Raw genomic sequence first — 23,541 nt, forward strand, 5'->3', positions numbered from 1 at the left:
TTTACTCAGCAAACCTAAATTTGCAATTTATCAGGATAATCAAATAGGCTCAAATGCAAATCCACCAATCTGGGCCTTGACATTCCACCCTTCCAGAGTACAATTCAAGTGTATAATAGCCATATTACAAAATCCTGATAGCCAGTTGGATCAGGTCGGATGTACTAGAGCATGCTGGTCGTCGAAAGCGAATGAAAAGAAAAGACTTGCTTTAGATACAGGCACACTTTGAAACCTCCTCCCACGCGAGTTCTACAATCTACATAACTGCATGAACTACTAGATTCTACATTTCCCAGGCTATTGCCACCTAAGTTAATAGAGACGAGACAAGATATGCTTTGAGTTACATGGATCTAAGGATGTTCCAGAGGCCGCATGCTCCACTGATGAGAAGAACTAAAAAGAACCCGTTTCCATGGGTTATTACTTGGCGACCAGCCTAAGCTTTTGATTCCAAGGCCAAGAGTATCTTTTTCCTCGGACCCTGAAACCATCCGTATCAACCAAATAAGGGAAGAGAATAAATTGTCAAGAAGATACAGACAGGCCCCTGAGCAGCTTCCACCAACAAATCAACCGTAAGAGAGTAACAGAATGCAGTAGAAATGCAAGAAAACCTAATAGGGGCAGACAAGTGCAGCCAAACATATTTTCAGATATCTACAAAGACATTAAAATCAACACAGATTTCTCTTTTGCACTTGTGACAGAGGATTTGGAAGCAGTATAGATATCCACAAGAACCAAATACATCGTCCATCATGCAAACTGTCAAAGTCAAATACATCTAAAATATGGGAAAAGTACTTGCTTGGCAAAGATAAGACTTGGCAAGTTACAGTGTGATTTGCCTGCAGGTTGTTATGAGTTCATCTACTTGACTCTCCATCACATTTGGGTGCCTAAATGAATCATATGATGGACTTGGAACATCATTAAATTTAAACTCACAGTTTCAAATCCAAACAACCAGAAATATAGACCGAAAGAAATACAAAATGAAATAAATAAAGCAAGCCCCAAGGGCATTAGATGAATGGGTAACGATGATTATCTATAGTACTCCTAAAAGCAAATAAAATGGAATTTTGGATGTACTCACAAAATTATCTAAAATCTTCTTCTATCAACAACCAAAATAAAATCATACACATGTGAAAAGTGCTTGTTTATGAGCAAATTCAATGTAATTCATGTTTCTCTTATCCACGTTGCATAACCCAGCCTACTAATCGCTCCATCACAAATCTAGGGCATCCTCTATCTCTCTTTCTCTGCCCACCTTCTGTTTCACGTCTCCAAATTAATCGTGGACTCTCTTCCTTCCATTCAGCCATTTCTTTTTGCTTTCCTATTTTCTTGGATGGACCTGGACACCTCCCTCTATATCTCAAAGCCTAATTGTTCAAAGAGAGATTTTGATTGCTTACTTCCTCTTTGAAACCTTTCTTGTTATTGCCATTAGAAAGGCTTCCAAGATTGGAGGAGGGAAATGACACGTGCAGTCCAAGGACATCAGATATCTTCAAGGATTTCAGATGCTAATGGGCTGGAATGCTCTCTCTCTCTCTCTCTGTCTCTTCATTCTGTTGATTGCACACTTTGTTCTAAAACCTGAACTTCTACAGAAGCATGTAATTGATAAAGTGCTTAATGTTTGATCTCCCAAAAAATGGAATAAAGTGCTTAATATTGGGTAAACTCCTACAAGTTTTGGTAATAGCTATCCTCTTAAAGATCATAACAGAAGCCAGAAGGTGCTTTTCCTTAATGCACGTAAGATTGTTTGAATAGACTATCCATCTATTTACTATCTTAATTGGTGAAAAGTATGAAGAGAGAGAGAAAATGACCATTTATTCTTGGATGAAAGATGATTTTATTTAAATACCCAATCTACATGACGAACAATGAGCTAAGGATGATTTATTTAAATCTCCAATCTGCACGATATCTGTTGTTAATGTTGTCAATGGTCTGATCTTGATCAATAAATTCCCCCCTTCTTTTCCTAGTGATTCTTCTTGTTGACGAGCAATGGGAGGCTCTTCACTTGTGCTAATTGGAATCAGCACTAATCAGCTTTGGTTGCCTGAGGGTACCGCTGCACTTGGTCTTCCAGTTGCATATATACATTAGTTTTGTAAGCTCTACCAGCTATGCCATTTGCTTTTCAGATCTTGGTGTATTTCATCAATTTCTGGGTTGAATATTCCATACAAGCTAACTCAATGGAGATGTGGCGAAGGTAATATTTTTTTGATGTCCAGAAATACCTAAAATTTATATTCCATTCAATTGCATTTCTGTTGCTTGGATATTGTGTATTTTGATGCTATGGTCCAAAAAACACATGCTAGGAAGCTCAGTAAACGGGATTACAGCCTTTTAATATTTTGATTTTACCTGTGTTCCCACTGAATCATATAATAATAATTTACAGAAAATAACATTATTTTTTTGTGGATTGCACTAAAATGGGCTATAGTATGAGAAGGAATAACAGTAGGCTAGAAGCATCGGGCCAGGCTACAACCTAAGAGAAGAAATGCTCATGGCCGATAATGTGCTGTTTTTATTATAGCATATAGTCTTGCAAGACTAGCTTATTTTTTCTACTTAGTAATCTCCAGGCATGACATTTCTATCAAATAATTCTGCAAGGTCTGCTGATGTACACTGCCCTTTTCTTTTATTAAAGTATGCCATCGCAGACCAATTAGCTGATTTAAGTGGTTCAATGTGCCTCCAACCGTTCTCAAATCAAACAAAATTAGGAAATGATTTTTATGTCCATCTTCTTACAATGAAGCTTGAGTGACCTATTTAAACTCTCAGAACAGAAAATGGGTGCAATTCCTTATGAAAATTGTGTTCAAATGATTGAAATTTATAATGATCAAGCAAGATACTTGATGACTTGCAGTATGATTGTTAAAATGATAAAAATTATTACTTTGCTGGTTTTAATCGCTGAACATCTGCAACGATGCCACTATTCCAATGTAACTTTCTTTTAGTAGTCACTTTTTAACCATAAGACCATTTGGAACCTTAACCAATGCAACTCCATACGATAGGGGTGCAAACGAGCCAACTGAGCCAAATAGTAGGCTTTCAGGCTTTGCTTGCTACAGGAAAGGGGTTATCAAGATATGAAAGGGGGCATCGGGATCAAATTGAGCATGAACTGAGCTTAATAGAGTATGACAGTATGTTCAAGCCTGATTCATTTATTCTTTGAACCAAGCTCAAATGAGCTTCTTATTGAACCAAGTCAGCTTATTATTGAGCTGAGCTTTAAAAATATACAAGGCTCATTTTCTAGCTGAACTGTGCTTGAACAAGCTATTACCAAGCTAAGCTGAGCTGTTCATGAACAACTGGGTGCCTTTGTGTAGATGCTACAACCACATTATCAAGAAGTGAATAAACAAAGTCCACAACTGCATATTCATTAAGATGCTTTTTGGTTATCTTTAGATTTTACTGAAACAAAATCATAAAACATGATTCTCAGGAAAACAGGTTTATGAAAAACAGAGGGTGACTTGTTTTTCATAAGACTCATTTTTCAGGTTTTATAACTTGTCAATTTTGAAAAAACAAATGTTACAAAAAACAACCAAACAATTATTTTTGTAAAACTCACTGATCTGAGGTTTGTAAAAATGTATTTTACTAAAACTTGTGGACCAAAAAACCAATTAGTGATGGTCATGCATTTGAACAATCTTTTTATGATTTTCTTATTGTTTCTCGCCCATCGCTGCAAAATATGTACAATTAGTCTAGCTTATTGGAACTAGTGATAAATATATCTCGCTTATTCAAATATGAATTGGTGATACATTGATGCAGAACAATGTCCCGGACGATGCAAACCCTAGGAATCCACCAATAGAGCGTCCGGAATTCACCGAACAATGCTAACCAAACCCGCGGAATCCACCAACAAAAAAAAATGAGGAAGCTCTCAAAACTAAAAATCATTTTCTCCCTTTAATAAAGCCTTACAAGCCTTTATATAAGCAAAAACTAAAAAGAAAAAACAAACTAAAATATTCCTACAGGAAAAGACCAAAGTACCCAACAAATAAAACATAAAAACTCTCTTTCATAATCTATCACCCAACCAAAGTGTCACTAGGTGGGCTGCCCTCTTGTGTCTGCGACTGTACACGTGTCTGATCGATGATCTGGGACTGGTGTCCACACCAACTTTTTCGGGGTGGAAGAAACTCGACTCAGTCAAGTGGGACGACGGGCGGCTCTGGTAGTACTCCAATATGTCTTGATCAATCTACTGTAGCTCATCACGAGTAATCCACATGCTATCAGAATCTGGATGGTCTCTCCATCGGACTAGAAAACGGTGAGCTCCTCCTTCAGTAGTAGATATTATCGATTCATCCAAAATCGCATCTATCTTTTCCTTTTGTGTGGGTGGAAAAGGGGAAGTGTTAGGGTCAAAAGTAGGCATATCTGGTGGAGTAGGAGTAGGTGTGTCATATGGGCCATTCGGGATAGGCAAAGGAGTCTTGTAAGCAACTAGGTCCTCAATATTATAAGTGGAACTAATGTCGTAATCAGAAGGAATGTCAATGACATACGCATTTGGTCCTACCCGTCTCAATATTTGGAAAAGTCCAGCACTACGAGCTTGCAATTTCCTCACGGTTCCAGATGGAAACCGCTCGAGTCTGACGCGAATCATGACAGTCTCCAACATGAAATTCCTTAGCACGCCTATGCAAATCAGCTTGTAGTTTATACTAAAGATTATTAGTTTCAATTCGCTTATTGATCTCTTGATGCAATGAATGAACACGACGCGCAAATGCTTCTGCGGACTCAGAAACCCTAGCATGTGGTGACATAGGAAGAAGGTCTAATGGTTTACAAGCTCTAAATCCATGAACAACCTCAAATGGACTCATGCCTATAGACCTATTAATAGAATTGTTGTATGCAAACTGAGCTACAGAAAGAATGGAATCCCATTTCCTGTTATGGTCACCCGCTAAATATCGTAAAAGATTTTCAAGACTACGATTGACAACCTCTATCTGACCATATCAGTCTGAGGATGGTAAGCTGTCGAGAACTTCAATTTCATGCCCACCATATGCCAAAGAGGCTTCCAGAAGTAACTCATAAATCGAACACCCCGATCTGACACGATAGTTTTAGGCAAGCCATGCAACTTGACTAAATGATCGAAATATAGCTTGGCAATGTTTGAGGCGTCAGAAGTTTTAGCGCATGGAATAAAATGTGCCATTTTAGAAAAATGGTCTACGACCACAAAGACAGAGTCATGCTTGCGGAAGGTACGTGGCAAGCCAAGTACAAAATCCATGCTCATGTCTTGCTAGAGATGATCTGGTGCAGGTAACGGAGTGTACAGGCCAATGTTTTGCTTGTGATGCTTGGCCAATTGACACGTTCGATATTGTCCAATTAACTTAGCTACATCACGTTTGAGGCTCGGCCAATAAAATTGATGCTCAACCTCCTCAATGGTTTTATCTCGTCCGAAATGACCAGAAAGGCCACCAATATGAATTTCCCATACTAAAAAGTCACGCACAGATGTACGAGGTATGCAGAGTTTGTTGGCCTTAAATAAGTACCCTTCTCGGAGGGAATAGCTATCAAGAGAGATATTCGTGTCATTTAACAGAACGAGGTATGCTTCTCCAAAGTCAGGGCAGGATGCGTAATCTTCCTTCAATCTGTCAAATCCAGTGACTTTGATACTTATTGTGGAGAGAAGATTACCCCTTCGACTAAGCGCATCAGCTGCTTTGTTTTCGATCCCAGCTTTATGCCTGAGAACAAAAGTGTATTTTTATAAAAATTCAATCCAACGACCATGCCTGGCATTGAGCTTTTTTTGAGAATTGAGATAACGAAGAGCTTCATGGTCAGAGTATAGCACGAATTCATGCAGAAGCAAATAATGACACTGATAGCGCAAAGCTTGAATAACCGCATAGAAATCTTTGTCATACATGGAATACATTGGTTTGGCTTCATTTAGCTTCTCGTTAAAATAGGCAACAGGATGGCGTTCTTGGCTAATGATGCCACCTATTCCAATCCCAGAGGCGTCACATTCCACCTCGAATGCCTTAGAAAAGTCAGGAAGGCGCATCACAAGGGCTTTCGTCATTCTTTTCTTGACTTTCTCAAATGCTCTAGTTGCAGACTGCGTCCATTGGAAGTCACCTTTCTTAAGGCAGTCAGTAATTGGAGACATAATTGTGCTGAACCCACGAATAAAACTTCGATAAAAATAGTGAGCCCAAGAAAACTGTGGACTTCATGGATGTTTTGTGGCTCAGGCCAATCAACAATCACCTTGATCTTTTGGGAGTCAGCGCAGACTCCTTCAGACGATACCACAAATTCTAAAAAAATGACTCGATCAATGAAGAATGAGCACTTTTTCCGTTGGCGTAGAGATTTGCAGTACAAAGAGTGACGCAAACTTGTCGAAGATGATCCAAGATAATGTGCCCCACGTCCGTTGGTACAATGTCGCACCAAATGCCATCCTTATAAGAAAGGAATTGGATAGGAACAAGATACCTTTCGTTAATGGCAATAGAAGAAGTATCAACCCAAGATACTTTGTAAGAATTTTAAATAGGGTTTCAACCCTAGGCGAGACACAACGCTAGATGAAACCGCATTGATATAACTGTCGCAATCGATAATCATTTTGCAATCTTTAGCCCCACATTTGATGTACGTGTGGAAGATTGTACTTCAACGCCAGTCATCGGTCTCCTTAGGTTGGGTCAAAGCACATCTAACGACTCCTAGAGTGGACCGAATGCATCCCATATGATGGCCCTCATAAGCACGATCTTCGTCACTATCCTGCACGTCATTGAGATCAGGCTCATAGACTTGCTCATCGACATTATCTCCCTCGAGCGTCTTTCTGCTCCCCAAGATAGAGGGCCTTGCTAGGACAGTTCATGCCACATGTCCCACTTGTTTACATTTGTAACATTGACGAGGATTGTTGGATGGCATAGCATCATTTAGCAGTCCTCTGCTCTTGTCTCGGTTGGCAGACAACGTGCTTTGGTTGTATTTATGAGGTGTCGTTGTCGTTTGAGCTCTGGATCCAGATGGAGCAAAGGTGAAAGGAGTTCGACCAACAGTTTGTCTTGCCCGTTGTTTTGTGACCAACTCATAATTCAGTGCAAAAGTGTAGGCCTGGTCTAACGAAGTTATCTCGCCTAATGTCCTCATTAAGGCCGCATCTGAAGCGGCTCAAGGTCATTCTCTCGTCTTCAACGACATCCCACCTCATCATGTATTCCTCAAATTGGGAGGCATAGTCACTAACAGACTTTACCCCTTGCCTAAGATTGTTCCACTGATCCAATAGGTCACTGTGATAGAAGTGAGGTAGATATTTTTCTTTCAACTTTTCTTTCATTTTTACCCAATCAGTTTTTGGAGGTTGAATCCTGATAGGTGCATGAAAATGTACCTTTTAAGTTTTAACGCTCCCACTTTAGGCTAAATTGTTAAGACTTAAGCATGATTTGGGTATTTTTATGATATTTTTCTAATCTGAGCTTTACTTTACAAAATGTCCAAGTCTTAATTGATTTTGGTGATTTTATTGTAGGAATGGAGTTAAGAAGATTGAATATCCCATTACAGTCCGAATGAAATGAAACTTGGTGGGGATCATGATCTGCTATACCGGTCGGTACGGGTCGGTACCGGCCGGTACATACCGGTACCGGACCCTACTGGTACGGTACAGCTACATATTTCTGTACCGAACCGTATCGACCGGTACCACCCCATACCGGCCCGGTACCGGCCCATACCGATCCGAACCGACCAGTTCGTACCGGCTCCAAATTATTTTTGGCTTTTAGCCCCATCGGTACAGTACCAGTTCGGCTCGGTTTGATTCGGTACAGTACCGGTTCGGCTCGGTTTGATTCGGTACCGTACCGGTACCGATGCCCACCGGTACGTCGGTACAGTCGGTACCGCGTACCTTAGTAGGGATGAAGTAGACATCTTAAGGTTTCATATGCATCAAGAATAAGGTCAATTGGAGCTCCAGAGAGAAAGTTATGAGGTTGCAAATTAGGTTTCCTTAAACCGCTAGCCTGGGCCTTGACAGATCAGACCTTTGTGTAGTATTTCAATGATTTCGGGAGCTACAAAAGTCCAATTGAGATGATTCAAATTTTGTTGGAAACTAGACTTTGAGGGCTTTCTAATGACTATAAGAACGCGAAATTTGGAGATCAGATGCGATCTGGAGAGCCTCCCGAATTTCATGCTGACGTTGGTGCTCGAGGGTAAAGTCGGAAAAACGCATGCAAACGTGTCTAAGTCATGTTTCCTAGGGTTTTTAGCCCCAAAACCATATATATACTTGGAGGAGCACGCCATTCTGGGGAAGAAAAGGCTGCATTACAAAGAAATCATCAAGAGGAGCCAAAAATTCATGAAGAGCTAATTCTTTGGTAAAGCTAGGGATGAACTCGCTTGGATGATAGTAGTTTCATTTATATTTTATTTATGTAATAGATTCTCAAGTTGATACAATTCTTGTTTATCATCTCTCATCAATAGATCTTTTCTTGTATTGGGATAATCTTGAACTGATTCTTTTCATAGATTCAGCCATGTCTTTTTCTATAGAATTGTTGAGGTGCTTGATTATATCAAGATTTGATTGTTTATCTAGTTAGTGTGATTTTTTGCCGAAATATTGCCATTGGGTATATTTTTGTCTTTGAATCTGAGTCTAATAGAATAACAATCCTTGGTTTTAAAAGAGAAGAATGATTTTCTAGAATTACCACTAAATATTTTGATTGTAATGCTATATCTTTCGATTAGAGAATCTGGTGCTATGATCTCTAATTGAGTTAATCAATGGATCAAATATGAATGGAATTACCTGATTCAAGTGAGGAATTCCCGATGCTTTGCTGCCATTAATTCTGGTCATATCTTTTTACTACTATAATCTAATTGTCAATTTACTTTTAAACATTCACATCACATTTTACTGCTTTGATATTTCTCCTTAGTTTTGTAGTTTCTTTTAGTGTTTCTACCTTCTTCCTATGGAATCGATATCCCAATATATATTGTGATAGCCGCGTTATTCTTTCGGCGTAATCAAATCCTCCTGCTCAAAATTTGCTCAGTGCTCTGTTAAAAGAGTTTGGCACGACCGACCAGCTTCATCTGAGCAAACCTAACCCTCCTAACCCCCGACAAGTTATACCATTGAAAAAATGATCCATTTCACGAATCCAATCAGTGAATACCGTTGGATCCAATCGACCATCAAAAGTGGGAGCATCCACCTTAATATTCTTGATCATGTGATCTTCAGGATTCCTAAAGTCTCTATACGTAGTGTGATTCCTAAACCCTCGGTTCATATCCTGATCTAACATGTCTCGATAATTATGTTGTTGTGGAAACCTTTTTGGAATTCTCTTGGTGATGGTGGTTAGGTTGTTGTCGAGGGGCCTCGACATCGTGGGCAACACGACTAGCACCCATGTTGGAAGCTTCCGCATCTCTTCCATTTGCTTCTCGCTCACGACCAGCTTCGAGAGCCTCGAGTCGGGCATCGAAGCCATCAAGTTTAGTGGTGAGGCTAATGGTGTATCTCTCAAACGACTCTTGGATAATCTTACAGATGTCATCCATGGCTAACGGTTCCATAACAGACTAGGCCTAAGTGCTAGAGATCACACACCCACTGCGTAGGTTCATGCAAACGTGACTTCACAACAAGATATGCAACCAACTAATGCAAGATATGCAATGAGACATCCAAAGATCAGTGACGAATCACGACCAATAATTAATAGGATAATCTAAAACTGATTACAAGGAATTAATATACTGAAAAAAAAGACACGATTTGACGGTTTATTGCAAACTAGTAGTACACGCCCTCGTAATCTAAACGGTGATTCAAGTATGTTAAGATTTTCCTCTGGATTGGCTAGTTGCACCGTTAATACTAAGTCTAGTAACCAACAAAGTTATGGTGGTGTAATCAAGCTAACAAAAGATAAGGTGCAAGAGTTTTGAATACTTGGGTATGTGATGAGCAATTCCACACTAAGCTTAAGAAAGATACTATTAGAAATAAACGGATAAACACTAATAAAGGAGTTGCCTGTTCCGACGATTCCACTAGAGAGCATGTCGTAGAGGCACGGTTGATGTGGTGCAGCGAAGGCAACGGACAGTGGCAAAGAAGCAGAGATGGCGGCGGTGGCGGCTGTAATGGCAACCACGGCGATTGTGGCGGCGATGGTGATCGTGGAAGATGATGGAGGTGGCGATGACTAAGGCTGCAAATGGGTCGGGTCGACCTGTAACCTGACCCGACCCGATCCGCGTAGACCCGACTCGACCCGAATTTTAGGACTCGTGGGTCCGGGTTAGGTCCTAAAATTGGACCCGAATCATTTTCTGGGTTGGGTCTGGGTTTACCGAACGGACTCGACTCGACCCGAATGGACCCAAAGAGAGAGAGAATGGGGGGAAGCAAAAGAAAGTCGTAGCAACAAGCATAGGTTCATAGAATCCAAAGGAACCTCGGCCCGTTAGGATTCTCTCTCGATCTATTACACTGTTGATACCTCTGGTGTCTCGGTAGCTGGCTTTTTTTTTCCTTCTGTTTTTTGGTTTTTGTTTCTTTTAACTTTTGAAGGGAGAAAGTGAGGGAACACTGAACTGAATATGGGTCATGTGCCAGTTTTCTACAATGGAATTGGATTTTGGAAGGTCTGGGATTTTTTTTGTCCTCATGAGAGGGGAGCTAGGAGACACCAAGTTCCGTCAATCAGTCACATAGATAAAAAATAGTGTGATATGAAATTTGGCTTGTAGACCGACTTAGTAAGTCATGGGTCATCTGTTCCGACTGGAGGTCAATTGCAAGTCTTTCAAGTCATGGGTCACCCAGCACCTCATAATTATGATATGACCAAATTAGATTGGCCCAAATTCTTTCCCAAAAGCACAAAGAAAGTGGACCCGACTTGGACCCGACTCGGACTCGGACCCGGACCCGACTTGGACCCGACCCCGATCCGGACCCGACTTGGACCCGACCCATTTGCACCATTGATGACGACTGAGGCCGCGGGAGATGCGACGGTGGAGACGGAGTTGAAGGTGATGGCGGCGGCACTGGAGAGCGCGAGGTGGGTGGCAACGTCGAAGTGGGTGGCGACGTTGAGGTGGGTGGTGGCATCGAGGTAGGTGGGTGGTGGCGTCGAGGTGGGTGGGATGCGGCGTTGAGGTGGGTGGCGGCGGCAACGAGGTGGAGCGGTGGGAGAAGAAAAAAAAATTACGCTAATTGAGTGAAAATTCTCGTAACAAAAATCATATGGATTTGGGTTGCTTGGATTGTTATGGATAGTTGGACTTTATGAAGCAAATTTAGTTTCAAAGATATTTGGGTGGGAAGGCCAAATCTAAAATTTGTTAGCCAAATTTCAATTCTAGATGAGCAGTAATCTATTAAGGAAACTAATTACACTTTCCTTGGGTGGTGGGACACATGGAGGAAAGAAAAGAAAAGAAGTGGTGATGGATTTCGAGATTTGGAAAGAAGATTATGGATAGTTGGAATTTAAGCAAATTTAGTTTCAACGATATTTGGGGGGGAAGGCCAAATCTGAAATTTATCAGCCAAATTCCAATTCTAAATGAGTTGTAATCTGTTAAGAAAACTAATTACACCTTTCTTGGGTGGTAAGACACATGGAGGGAAGAAAAGAAAAGAAGTGGTGATGGATTTCAAGATTTGGGGAGAAGATTAAAGGGGAAAAAACTGAAATCTGTTAGTCATTTTTTTTGGCGCTCTCTGTTTGCCCTTCTTTTTTTTTCAACTAAGGCAACGACGATGATGAAGACGGTCAAGGACTTGGCGGTCGGCATCTATCGGAGGACATAAGAACAACACGATGGTGACAACGGAGGAACCGGAGAAGATGGCCACCGAATCTTGCTTCGTGGTTCGGCGGTGACGATGAGTTCTTGTTGTTCGACGACGACGATCTCTTCGTGCGGCTCGGCGATGACAATGATCTCTCCTTGCGGCTTGGTGAGGGTGTCGAAGTCTTCTTCAAGTTCAGAACTTGTGCTTGATGCGCGACGGATTTTGATACGATCCGGTGTTCGCGGTGCAAGTGCTTGAGCGAAGAGCAAGTGAAGATGTGTGTAGTACATGTGAGGACATGGGAGTGGGGGTGGATCGTCCATAACCTAGGATCTTCGATGAAGCGGCGAAGGATGATCAAATGATAAGTAGGAACTTCGGCTCTGATACCAATTTGATGCAGACCAACGTCCCGGACGATGCAAACCCTAGGAATCCACCAATAGGGTGTCCGGAATCCACCAAACAATGGTAACTAAACCCGCGGAATCAACCAACAGGGTGTCGGAATCCACCAACAAAGGAAAATATGAGAAAGCTCTCAAAAATAATAATCATTCCCTCCCTTTAAAAAAGCCTTACAAGCTTTTATATAGGCAAAAACTAAAAAAAACAAACCAAAATATCCCTACAGGAAAAGACCAAAGTACCCAACAAATAAAACATAAAAACTCTCTCACTTATAATCTATCACCCAGCCAAAGTGTCACTGGGTGGGCTACCCTCCTGTGCCTGCGATTGTACACCTGTCTGATCGATGATTTGGGGTTGGTGTCCGCACCATACATTTACTCTAGCACTCGAAGTTGTTACTATCCTCGACAAGGAGCCAATTGCTTAAATATTGTCCTCAAATCATTTTTGCAAGTCAAAAAATGCTTTCTTATTGTGAAGCACAACATTTATTGTTTCATTTTGTCTTGGATTGAACTTTTCAATGATTTTCTCTCTTAATCATGTAGTTTCGAATTAACTTACATGTTTGACAAAGGTGACAACAGGACGTATGGTGTACATAATACTTCATTTTGAGTTCACTTTAAGTGAATTAGGAGTACCAATTAACTATAATCAGAATTTAACAACTCAAAATTCCTGTACCTCGAATATGTTAAATACATATGTAGACAATTACTTTTGTATGTTTATAACATATGATAGTTAACCTTATCCATCTAGATTCTAATTTTATAATGAATATGACATCTTATTTTTAGTGGTTAGTTAAATTGTATTATCCACGAACTTTATGCTTAACCACATTAAACATTCGGAGCCCTAACATATAGCATGATATAACTTGACTAATTTATACGTCGAGTTGGCCTGGATCAAATGAGATTGGATATTTTATCAGTTTAGTCGAGTTCTCATAGGTCGTTGACCCAATACCTTCAATCAAAATCATAATTTCATTTTCTAAAATTTATATACATTAACTTTGTGATATTACATAGTGACGGGCTTAAGGTGGGTAAACATGAGCTTTGTTTAATATTTTATAGATGGTTAGCAATTTACTACATGCAACCAAAATATTTTTGACACGATTTTGCAGACAGATGCTTTCTTTATTTTAAGAAACATTCGTGCAAAACCTTTTTTCTTATCCTTTTTTGTGGTTATAAATATATTCTGTTAGGGGTACAAATGGGTCGGGTCAGACCGGGTCCTCAGTGGCCCCGATCCAATCCGATTTTTTGTTTGGGTTCTAATTTTGGACCCAGACCCAACCCAATAGAAAATTGAGTCAGGTTGGGTTGAGTCCACAGGAGACCCAAAGATCATTCAGGCCGAGTCAAGTCTATATATAACTCGGTCCCAACTCAATAAATTTGGGTCTTGTTCAGGTTCGATGCATCACTCAATCCTCGGTCTTTTTTTTTGCCACCCCAGCTGGCCCCAGTCGTGCGCTTATCTCCCTATTCACAACACGCCAGACAAAAGAACTCATCCTTCAATCTAGCATTTCCTATCTGATCATCATTCCAACTTTGGCAGGCGAGTGCGACGAACACCAAAAAAGACCACACCAAGGAAGTCCCTTCCAGATTCCTATGGAATAACCTATTCCCCTGAGTAACAGGTGATAGGGGTCAATTGTCTAGTGAGCCATTCATTTGCTCCAAAAACCGAAAACAAAACAAAAAAAAGCAACTAAAGTCACGTTTTTTGTACTTCCCAACAAGACAAATCACAGCTGAAAACCAATAAGAAACAAGAGAAAAATAGAAAAGAATAAGAAAAGAATGCAGCTGAGGCAGAGAAAGACAAGAGGGTAACCCTTAAAGCTATGAGCCATCTAGGGCAGTAATAAACTTCTCTCATACGCAAGCCATGATAGGTTCATATCATATTACATCGCACGGCAAAAAAAGAGAGACTACGGGCTACATTCAACGCCCAGGAGCATTCACTCACTGCCCTGACCCTACTTCTAGAGCCAGAAAGCTTTTATGTTCTTGGCAAAGGCCAATGGTCCAAAGAGCAAACCCTGGAGAACAAGAGTCCAAGACAAACAAAACCATGCTCATGCAAGATGGCAATGTCATGCAAAAAGATATAAGATAGTATGTGCACTTTTAGGTGCTATAAGTAACCTTGTAACAAGAGCCAACCACTATTATTTCATCGCAGATAGCTACCCTAAGCCTCTGTTTCTCCCTCTTGTTGGCTGCAGATATAAGCACTTAGCTCCTATAATAATAAAATATTAAAATATTTTGCTTAGGATTTTTCTGCGATAAAATCAATATATGGGTCACTCAGGTCGGGTCGGGTCTGAATTCAGTAAACCCAGACCCAGCCCAAAAATAGAATGGGTCCAATTTTAGAACCCGACCCGGCTCCGCGGGTCCTCCAATTCGGGTTCGGGTCGGGTCTAACCGACCCATTTGCAGCCTTATATTCTGTGGAAAAAGTGAGAGAGAAGAAGATAGATTTTCAACTTTTATATTAATTATTATCATGTTCTATGTTGTAAGGTGTTAATAATTCCAGGAAGTTGTCAATAACCTTTAATCTTTTTATCTTTTTCTCTTTCTTGACTATATTTTGCAACATATATAACTCCACTAGGTATATATAATAAAGATGCTAATTTATTTAAATTGGTAACTTCAGATTTCTAGGTTTTATTAATTTAAATTACTCAAAATAAATTTATTATTTAGGTTTTCTTAAGTAAATATTATTCTCATAATCTTTCATGTGCATAGCGCACACATATACTCATAAAGCCTTATCCCAGCTATTTGGTGGTCAACTTTGTCAATCCTCATTCAGCAATAATCATCTAGGCATGCCCTGACTATTCGGGGTTCATTTTATCAATCCTTATTTGCCAAAGCATTACTATTCAAGGTTGTGCCTGATGTTATTCCAAGCTTCTCCATATCCTTTCTTGCAATCCATGTCATCATAGGTCTCTCTACATCCTTCAGCATGAGCCCTCTCGGATCTTCATTGTATTTGCCCATAGCATCTCAAAGAGTAAACAAAAATGTGAGGGTTTTTTTTGAGACTAAGAGGGCTAATCCCCACTTCTCTACCCCATACCCAACCATCTCTCAAGGGTTGACTCAGGCCGGAATTGAACCCCCATCCTGGTGCTCAAGTGGCAAGGGGTGATATTATCTACAGGTGATACCTATTAAAACCTAAACCTCAAGAAAAAGAAACTTATATAAGTTATTGCTTATTAGTCATTTACGTAATCCCTTTGTGATTACTTAACAAGTTGTACATGACAGTAGAAGTAACAGTAGCAGCAATCTTAAATTCAGGAAAAAAAGTAGGGTATGATAGTAAAAACTCGGATAAAAGATCTTGTTGCACTTAATTCTCAACATTTATATAATCCTTCTCAGATTCTTTAACAAACTTTAGATGACAGTTAGTGGCCTCAGATCAAGAAATTATAGCAGCTAATGCTCAACAATCACTAATGTAATATTTCTTGGGTTATCCTACGAACTCCATAAGGCAATTGAAAAGCTAATTGGAAATTTCAAAATCTAGAAACTTACCATTGGAATTCCTAGAGCCTTGAGATCATCATCAGTCATGTGCATAAGAGCCGTCATGTCAACCTGCAGATGTATCATAAAAAAGGTACAAACAACATGCATCCATGCACAGACACAAAGAAAATATAAACGATAATGGGAATTAAAAGTCCAGAGATGCATACCTCCTCCGCCTGGAATGTTATGAGATACTTTTGAAGGCCCAGAGAATACAGGAAACCATCTACCGACAATTCAGACTGCCCAGTTCAACAAATGGGTCAGGTTAACAAAGAAGATAGCAGACTGCAACTCAGTAGTTTGAAAATGCAAACAAGATGCCTTCTTCCCACGGAAAGTACAACATACTCAAACATGTAGAGAAATTGAAGAATGCATGCAGTAGAAAAGACTACTACAAGTACACCAGCCAAGATGTTAACTAAGTCTACACAACCTAGCAACCTATTTTAGCAAAAAGAAAATTAGGTTTTGGGGGTTGGAGTGGAAGCAGGGGAGAAGAATCACTGATTATACATCTCTAGAGTTCCGACCATAGATTTAGTAGCAATCACATATCAACATCAAGAAGTCAGCAAAGGTGCTCATCGCCAAGAAAAAAAATACATGCATGTATAAGATTTCACATTAGGTACAAATATCGTTTACCTGAGATGTTCAAACTAAGAAAATATATTTTTTTTGCTCTAGCATCCTTTTATCCACTATAATACAAAGTCATGTAGATGTACTTATATATGCAGGAACATAAATGCTAGTACACAGTACATGCATAGTTGTTATAAGAGTATCTACGGTTTTACATCATCAAGTGTTAGAACTTAGAAATCTTTCCACTGATACTTTTTGGTTATTCCTGCTTTAGAACAATAATCAATGGATAGCACTTCATAAATGATCACGTCACATCCATCATGGCCCTTAGTTTTAATATCTATCACAATCCATATGCACGTTGAGACATGCATTCTAGCTACGAATGCCAGTACAATTACTCGTGTGCCATATAGAAGGTGCAAGCGCAGCAGGACTGCAGAAAAACACAATATCGATATCAACAAAAGCTGCACCTTTTTCTGAGATGTCTTTCTAGATGAAGTTGGATTGGAGATTTTTTTGGTTTCTGGTACAGGTGCTTCAACAGAACTGATATTTTTCTTAATGAGTTTAGCAATCTCCAACACTGGTTTAGTCTTCGTCAGATCAGCATTTGGTGGCTGAGGGTGCATTGTACCAGAAAGCTTTTCACGAAGATCCCGCACTCCTGAATCCTTCCCAAATTGAACAGCTTGCTGCAGACCCTTCTTCTGCAGCTTCAATCGAAGATCTTTGGGGCCAATAGGTTCTTAAGATACAATCCATGAAGAGTAAACATCATTAAGAAGTTAAGACACTGAAAATAAGGAACTACTTCTGATCACAATTACTGGTATTTCAGCTATAATTATACTTGAAGTCTGAGGTTGCTCATCAGCCTCATATAGATCATGTGTCCATTTGTCATCATTTCGTCGTTGCCTGTTGAAGGACATCGGAATCAGTTAAACCAAACATAGATGGTTCAAAGAAGCATGAAAAAAAAAGCTAATTTCATAATTCGTCAAGATCACAGCACCATATAAAGGAAAAGGAGCATCTTGTGAAATAGAACATGACAAATAGGACACTAATAACAAAATCAAATGAAAAGAATCAAGATAGGTTTCTAAGAGCTAGATACGATTCTTTAGAAAAAAAACATGACAAGCTAATTTCATACTTTGTAAAGATCACAGCACCATATAAAGGACAAGGAACACCTCCTGATATAGAATATCACAAATAGAACACTAGATAATAAACCAAGTGAAAAAATCAAGATGGGTTCCTAGAGAGCTGGATACAATTGCTTAGAAAAGAATATGAAAGTCTCCTTGTATTCTGTTATTTGTATGAGTCTTTAACAATTGCTAATAATGCCCTCCACAAAATAACATGAAATTGGTTTTCAACAAAAGCATATTTAAAACCTACGCCATAAATATATAATACAACAACTAAGTTTGACTTCATTAATTTGGAGCAATTACACACCTGGACTTTAAACCATCTTCCATTTCCTGATATTAGAAGACATCACTTAGACTTTTCCTCAAAAGAAGTTTGACATTAAAAAGAAAAAAAAAACTTGAAACAATAAAATCACAAACACAAACAACAAAAGCAGCAAAAGAAACTGTTATTTATTTAAAATAAAAAGAAACAGAGATCATGCAAGTTCATATCCCGATCACCACAAACCACATCAAATCAGCAATGGAGGCAATAATACACAACATGGCAAAAAGATGACCCTTCACAGCAAAACCTAAATGCCACTCAAAATTCATGTTCTTCACAGTAGCTCAGAACGAGCAACTGAGCAAGCAACCAGCAGTTACCAGCTAAGGCCAACATAAGGACCTTAACGGCACATCACCCGAATATAAGGATGATGTCAGGCCAACAATTTGCAGAACTCCAATCATCTTCAGAAAAAATCTTGTCTGATGAAATGCCAAAAACTCCTGATCGCATTGTCATCAATAAACTGTAAATCTATTCATTCCATTTGAATAGCAAGAAAAGATCAGGCCCTCATTCAATACAGATCCCATAATCTTCTAAAAGATTCATCCAGCAAAACGCTAAAGTTCTCCCAGCTATCTATCTCAACAATGTCTTCCTCATCTCAACATTTTCTTCCTCACACTCCAAATTGCACCCAACTCTTTTCTCGACAATTTCTTCCTCGCTCTCCAAACTGTACCCAACTCTTGTCGCAAAGTATAGCAATTGCCACCTTATGGATGATATTAAAATTCTATTTAGCCACTAACATCTGAGTTCACCCTCCACAAACATACAAACACAGATAAAAAAAGGCCATAAGCCCTTCTAAAAACACATAACCTAGCATGTTAGCCTGATTTTGCTTGACTTCTAAGAAATATTCTCGGACTTTACTTGCTTCACAAAAGTCATAATATCCAACAACAGATCTTCTTTTAACAATGAAACCTTTCTATTAAATTTTAAGTAGTTCACCACTTTGCCATGAATACCCAACATTATCTCTTACATAATTCCTTCAATTTGCATTTGGAATCGCATAATCAAACCAAAAATACAACCTCCACACCACCAACCACCCCCCCCCCCCGGGGGGGCCCCCGAAATTTAAAAAAAACAATTCGTTCCAAATATCAAGAAATAAAAGATGATAGAATGTCTGTCACAAGACATGGATAAGGTGGGCCTCTTGTTCATGGCTCACAAATTTTAGATATCTTTACATACCAAAAAGCCAAATCAAAACCCATCATAAACAAAAGGAAAATAATATCTCTGCCACCGAAAGGTACTTTATCAAACTCTATCAAATCATCATCTAAAACTACAAATAAAACTGTAAAGGCACTGGAAACAAATTCAGACCCTTCCCAAAAACTAAGATTCAGATACCCTTGTTCATCATTTCATCAACCTTAGTATGTCATCTGCCTTTAGTCTTCAACAACCAGTCTTAAACTAAAACTCTTAAACTAAAAGGAGATATGCCAATAAATTAGCTTGAACAGCAGATGACAACCATCTAATATAATTTTCTTCTTACCTACAATATGATTTGTCAACAGTGAACACTGCCGAAATGGTGCAAAGCATCCACCATCTAAAACACCATTCTTGTCAAAGATCAAAGATGGGACCAAGATGACATCAATTGCAAATATAGGAACAAGCTTGCACCAAACTTGCCATCGAAGAAAATCACTAATGAAGAATATTTAAAGACATTTCATCCACACCATATCTTTGATCTGCTGATCACTAATCAAAAGTAATCTCTAATTGGTTTGATTTCTTTGTACTTTGAAACAAAATGGCTGTAACAAGATTTACTGTGCTCCTCGTAATCACGAACATGTTTCAGTGTCTCCTTCCAGAGGCCACCAAAGTACAAAAGATCATTTCACACCTCCGGTCTTCAATTGTTTGCGAATCAGTTTTGGCATAAATTAAGAATAAATTCCGCATCATCTGTTTCATTCACACATCCAACCACTTATACCCGGATCTAAGAAGTCTTTTGTCTCCCATTGTTATAGTTAAACCTTTGTAGGACAAGCAAATTCTAGTGCCCAACTTCCCTACACAAATACTTTGCCAAACATGACAGAGAACTTGCAAATTAAGAGGGAATTCACATACGAGATCAACTCCATAACATGAGATATTTACAAGCTCTGTAACCAATTTGCAGCATTACAGCAGCTGCTTTTTTTTGAACTGCCTGGCAAAAACCTTTTCTCTCCATTTTCTTGATAAGTATCTTCTACAATTTTTCAAGGAAAAAACATCACATTAATAATCTACCAATACAACTGTATTTAGACATACCAGGAAAATTTCCACTTATGTTGGCTATATAATATGATGCCACTCTTAGCAACAAAAAAAAAACAAAAAGAAAAATAGAAAGCCCCATGCCTCCTCTTTCACTTTCACTAGCATCAAACACCCCTTTATAGATTTTAAGTGAAGGCCCCCTGTAACCCAGACTTGCTGCATGTTTGTTCTGCCAATAACTAAAACTACATATGGAGATAGTTAGCATGATCCAGTTTTTAAGGGGGAAAAAATCAGCATATTAACAATTAAAGCTGATAACAAGCCACTAAACAACTAAAATAAAGTTTAAAATAAACCCATCAACTAAAATTCTAGCATTGTTTGTCACTCTTTCACCTTCATGCAACTACATCTTCTTACAATAGCCCACACCATGCAATCTTCAACTTCGTTTCATTAATTTTATGCAAACTACTTTCTTTCCAGCAATTGCTACTGAAATTCATGGTCCTCTAATAAACCATTCAATGAGTCAATACATCTAATTGCCCTCACAGATTTGGGAATGTTCGTTGCACAACCTACAAATTGTGCAAAATCATTACTTCACGTGCTTCACATCTCAATGTCCACTGTCTATGTTGGCACGATTGCAGACTAATGAGCTACCAAACATTAAAAAGCTAGCTTTCATTGTCTAGGGCATTTATCACCATGACTGATGATGTCAAACTAGCCTTTCTGGAAAGCCAGGCCATCAAGAAGAGCAGCATGTTTCAAGAATAAATGTTGCTTCTGAAAGTGGCTATAAGTGTCACGCAAGTTCCATTGTTAAAGCATTCCTAATCAGATGTTTAAATGCAGAAATCACATCCTTATGACATGCAAACCAAAATATGGTAGTGACAGTGTCCTATCCATGCCAATCATAATCCTTTTACAACTTTTATAAGGATCTTTTGTGTATACAAGTAGGCTTGGTCTATAAACTAAAAGTACCAGATAGTATCAAACAGTTTCAAATAGTTATGCTTTAGATTCCATGACTCTATTCCATACAAAAAATAGAGTCTGATCAAAATCATAAAATTAATCAAGATGTATGAAGATAAAGGGTGGTCAGGCTGCTAGTTTGATTAAAAACATAAATGTAGCACATATCCACACGTAACTACACTAAACCTAGCTAACAACCACTAATATGGATGAAATCCTTATGTCACTGTGATGTCATAATAATATAAGCATATGAAGCAAAGTCAATGACCTGAAAGCCAACTAAAAATCATTTGTAGAACACAACATATTGAGCATGAACAAAAGTTGAACTTTTACATACCAAGTCTTAGTAAAAACTAAAAAAATAATGTGCGCATACGCAACCCTTTACACACAATACAAAGTTAAATCACAGAATGTAACTTCTTTTGATCTAAAGCGGCTATGAGATACAAAAGAGCTCCTCCATTTACAGAAGATGAAGGAATAACATGACCGAGACCTAATCAAATGAAAAGTGTTACCCTGCCAATTTCTAACAACAAATTCCAGATTAACAAATCTTGAACATCTGACCACAAAAAACCAACTTTCGAGGATGTAATGTAAGAGTGCCCGAAACTTTGTCTCTTGTACTTGAACGTAAAGCATGTCAAAATGATATTTTCCCTAATACATTATTAATAAAGAAGACAAACCGTTTTCCGAAATATTAAGACAATTTATATCATCCAAAAACCTAACAAGAAAACCAGCGAGATTGCACTTTCCTTGAACCAAAGACAATGCCCATACAAATTTAACGTTCTCTCACACAAGAAACAAAGCCCTGACGATTAGTAACCCTAATTTTACCTAATTGCAAACACTATTCAGAAAATTAAGAAACAGAAGCCAGTCTCCAATCGCTCCTAAAGCAAAATGAAATCAAGAACGAAAATTCTAATGGCAACATCAATAAGGAAAAAAAAACCGGGGAGGGGGGTGTTTGGAGACCTTTTCCCGCTGTCCGGCCTGGCCCGGCCGAGATCCTCCACGAGATTGCCGTTGAGGCGATCTCTGATGGATCTCTTGCGCCCCGCCTCAATCCGGTCCGCGTACATCTCGGCTTCGTCCCCTGCGACGTCGAGAAGTCCGTGTGGCAACGCCGGGGCCCAGAGAATAGCAGACCTAGGGTTTAGAGAGAGCGGAAGAGAAGCGGAATTCGATAGGGTTCAGAGAGGGGGGGGGGGGGGGGTTGTGTGGGTTAGAACTTAGAAGGGGCGACGACGAGAGATACTGGAGATGGGGGTGGTTCTATATACACCCCGCCTATTGCTCAGGACACCCCCCAAAAATTAAAAAAAAATTAAATACTCTCTACACCCCCCATTTGCTAAGGACACCCCTAAAAAATTAAAAATTCCTAAATTACCCCCCACCCTCCCCACCCCCTCACCTAAATTGCTCTCTACACCCCCCAAACCCCCCCCCCCCCCACCCCGCTCTTCCCCTCCAAAACACCCGCCGGCTTCTCCCTTCCGCCCAAAAAACCTCGCCTCAAGCACCTCGCCGGCGGCCAAACCCCCTCCGTCTCCCTTTGAACTGTTCCGCCCAAAGCACCTCGGCAACGCCCAAAACCCCCCCGTTCCCCCTTCTCCCTCTCGTCGCCGGCATTCTCCCGATCTCCGACCACCTCGCCGGCTTCTCCCGGAACCACCTCCCCAGCCATCTCCCGAGCAACGAGCACCTCGCCGGCGCCTCCACGACCACCTCGAGGTAGCTCCCCCCCCCCCCGCCGGCATTTTTTTTTTTCACGGTTCGTGCTCCGTTCGGCACTGGATCGCCGAACAAAAGGCTTCTGTTCGGCTGAACAGTGCCGAACAGAAGCCTTCTGTTCGGCAACCCTCAACCGAACAGAAGCCTTCTGTTCGGCTGCACAGTGCCGAACAGAAGGCTTCTGTCCGGCACTGTGCAGCCGAACAGAAGGGTTCTGTCCGGCTCTGTGCAGCCGAACAGAAGCCTTTTGTTCGGCACTGTGCAGCCGAACAGAAGGCTTCTGGTGCCAAATCGCGTGCCGTGCTGAATTTTGTGCCGAACAGATCCTCTCATTTATGTATGCAATTGAATTATTTTCTTTGATATAGCCTAACATTGAATTTCTATATTTTCAGACATGGA

General features: G+C 39.8%; 1 protein-coding gene across 2 annotated transcripts; it reads right to left on the bottom strand.

Moving 5' to 3' along the window:
- LOC103710824 (SEC23-interacting protein) lies at positions 1-22,660 on the bottom strand. 2 transcript variants are annotated; one of them, XM_008796722.4, is made up of 6 exons: positions 22,378-22,659; positions 17,462-17,529; positions 17,082-17,356; positions 16,176-16,250; positions 16,012-16,074; positions 1-487 (listed from the first exon to the last, which is right to left on the bottom strand). In XM_008796722.4, exons 1-6 carry the CDS (start codon positions 22,482-22,484, stop codon positions 443-445), a joined length of 633 nt encoding a protein of 210 aa, XP_008794944.1. In that variant the 5' UTR covers positions 22,485-22,659; the 3' UTR covers positions 1-442. The 2 variants fall into 2 exon arrangements, with proteins under 2 accessions (XP_008794944.1, XP_038989753.1); XM_039133825.1 differs by lacking the exon at positions 1-487 and adding an exon at positions 735-905 and having other exon boundaries at positions 22,378-22,660.
- Between the last annotated feature and the right edge of the window lie 881 nt (positions 22,661-23,541).

Source organism: Phoenix dactylifera, chromosome 14 (assembly GCF_009389715.1).
Source record: "Phoenix dactylifera cultivar Barhee BC4 chromosome 14, palm_55x_up_171113_PBpolish2nd_filt_p, whole genome shotgun sequence".
Taxonomy (NCBI): Eukaryota; Viridiplantae; Streptophyta; class Magnoliopsida; order Arecales; family Arecaceae; genus Phoenix; species Phoenix dactylifera.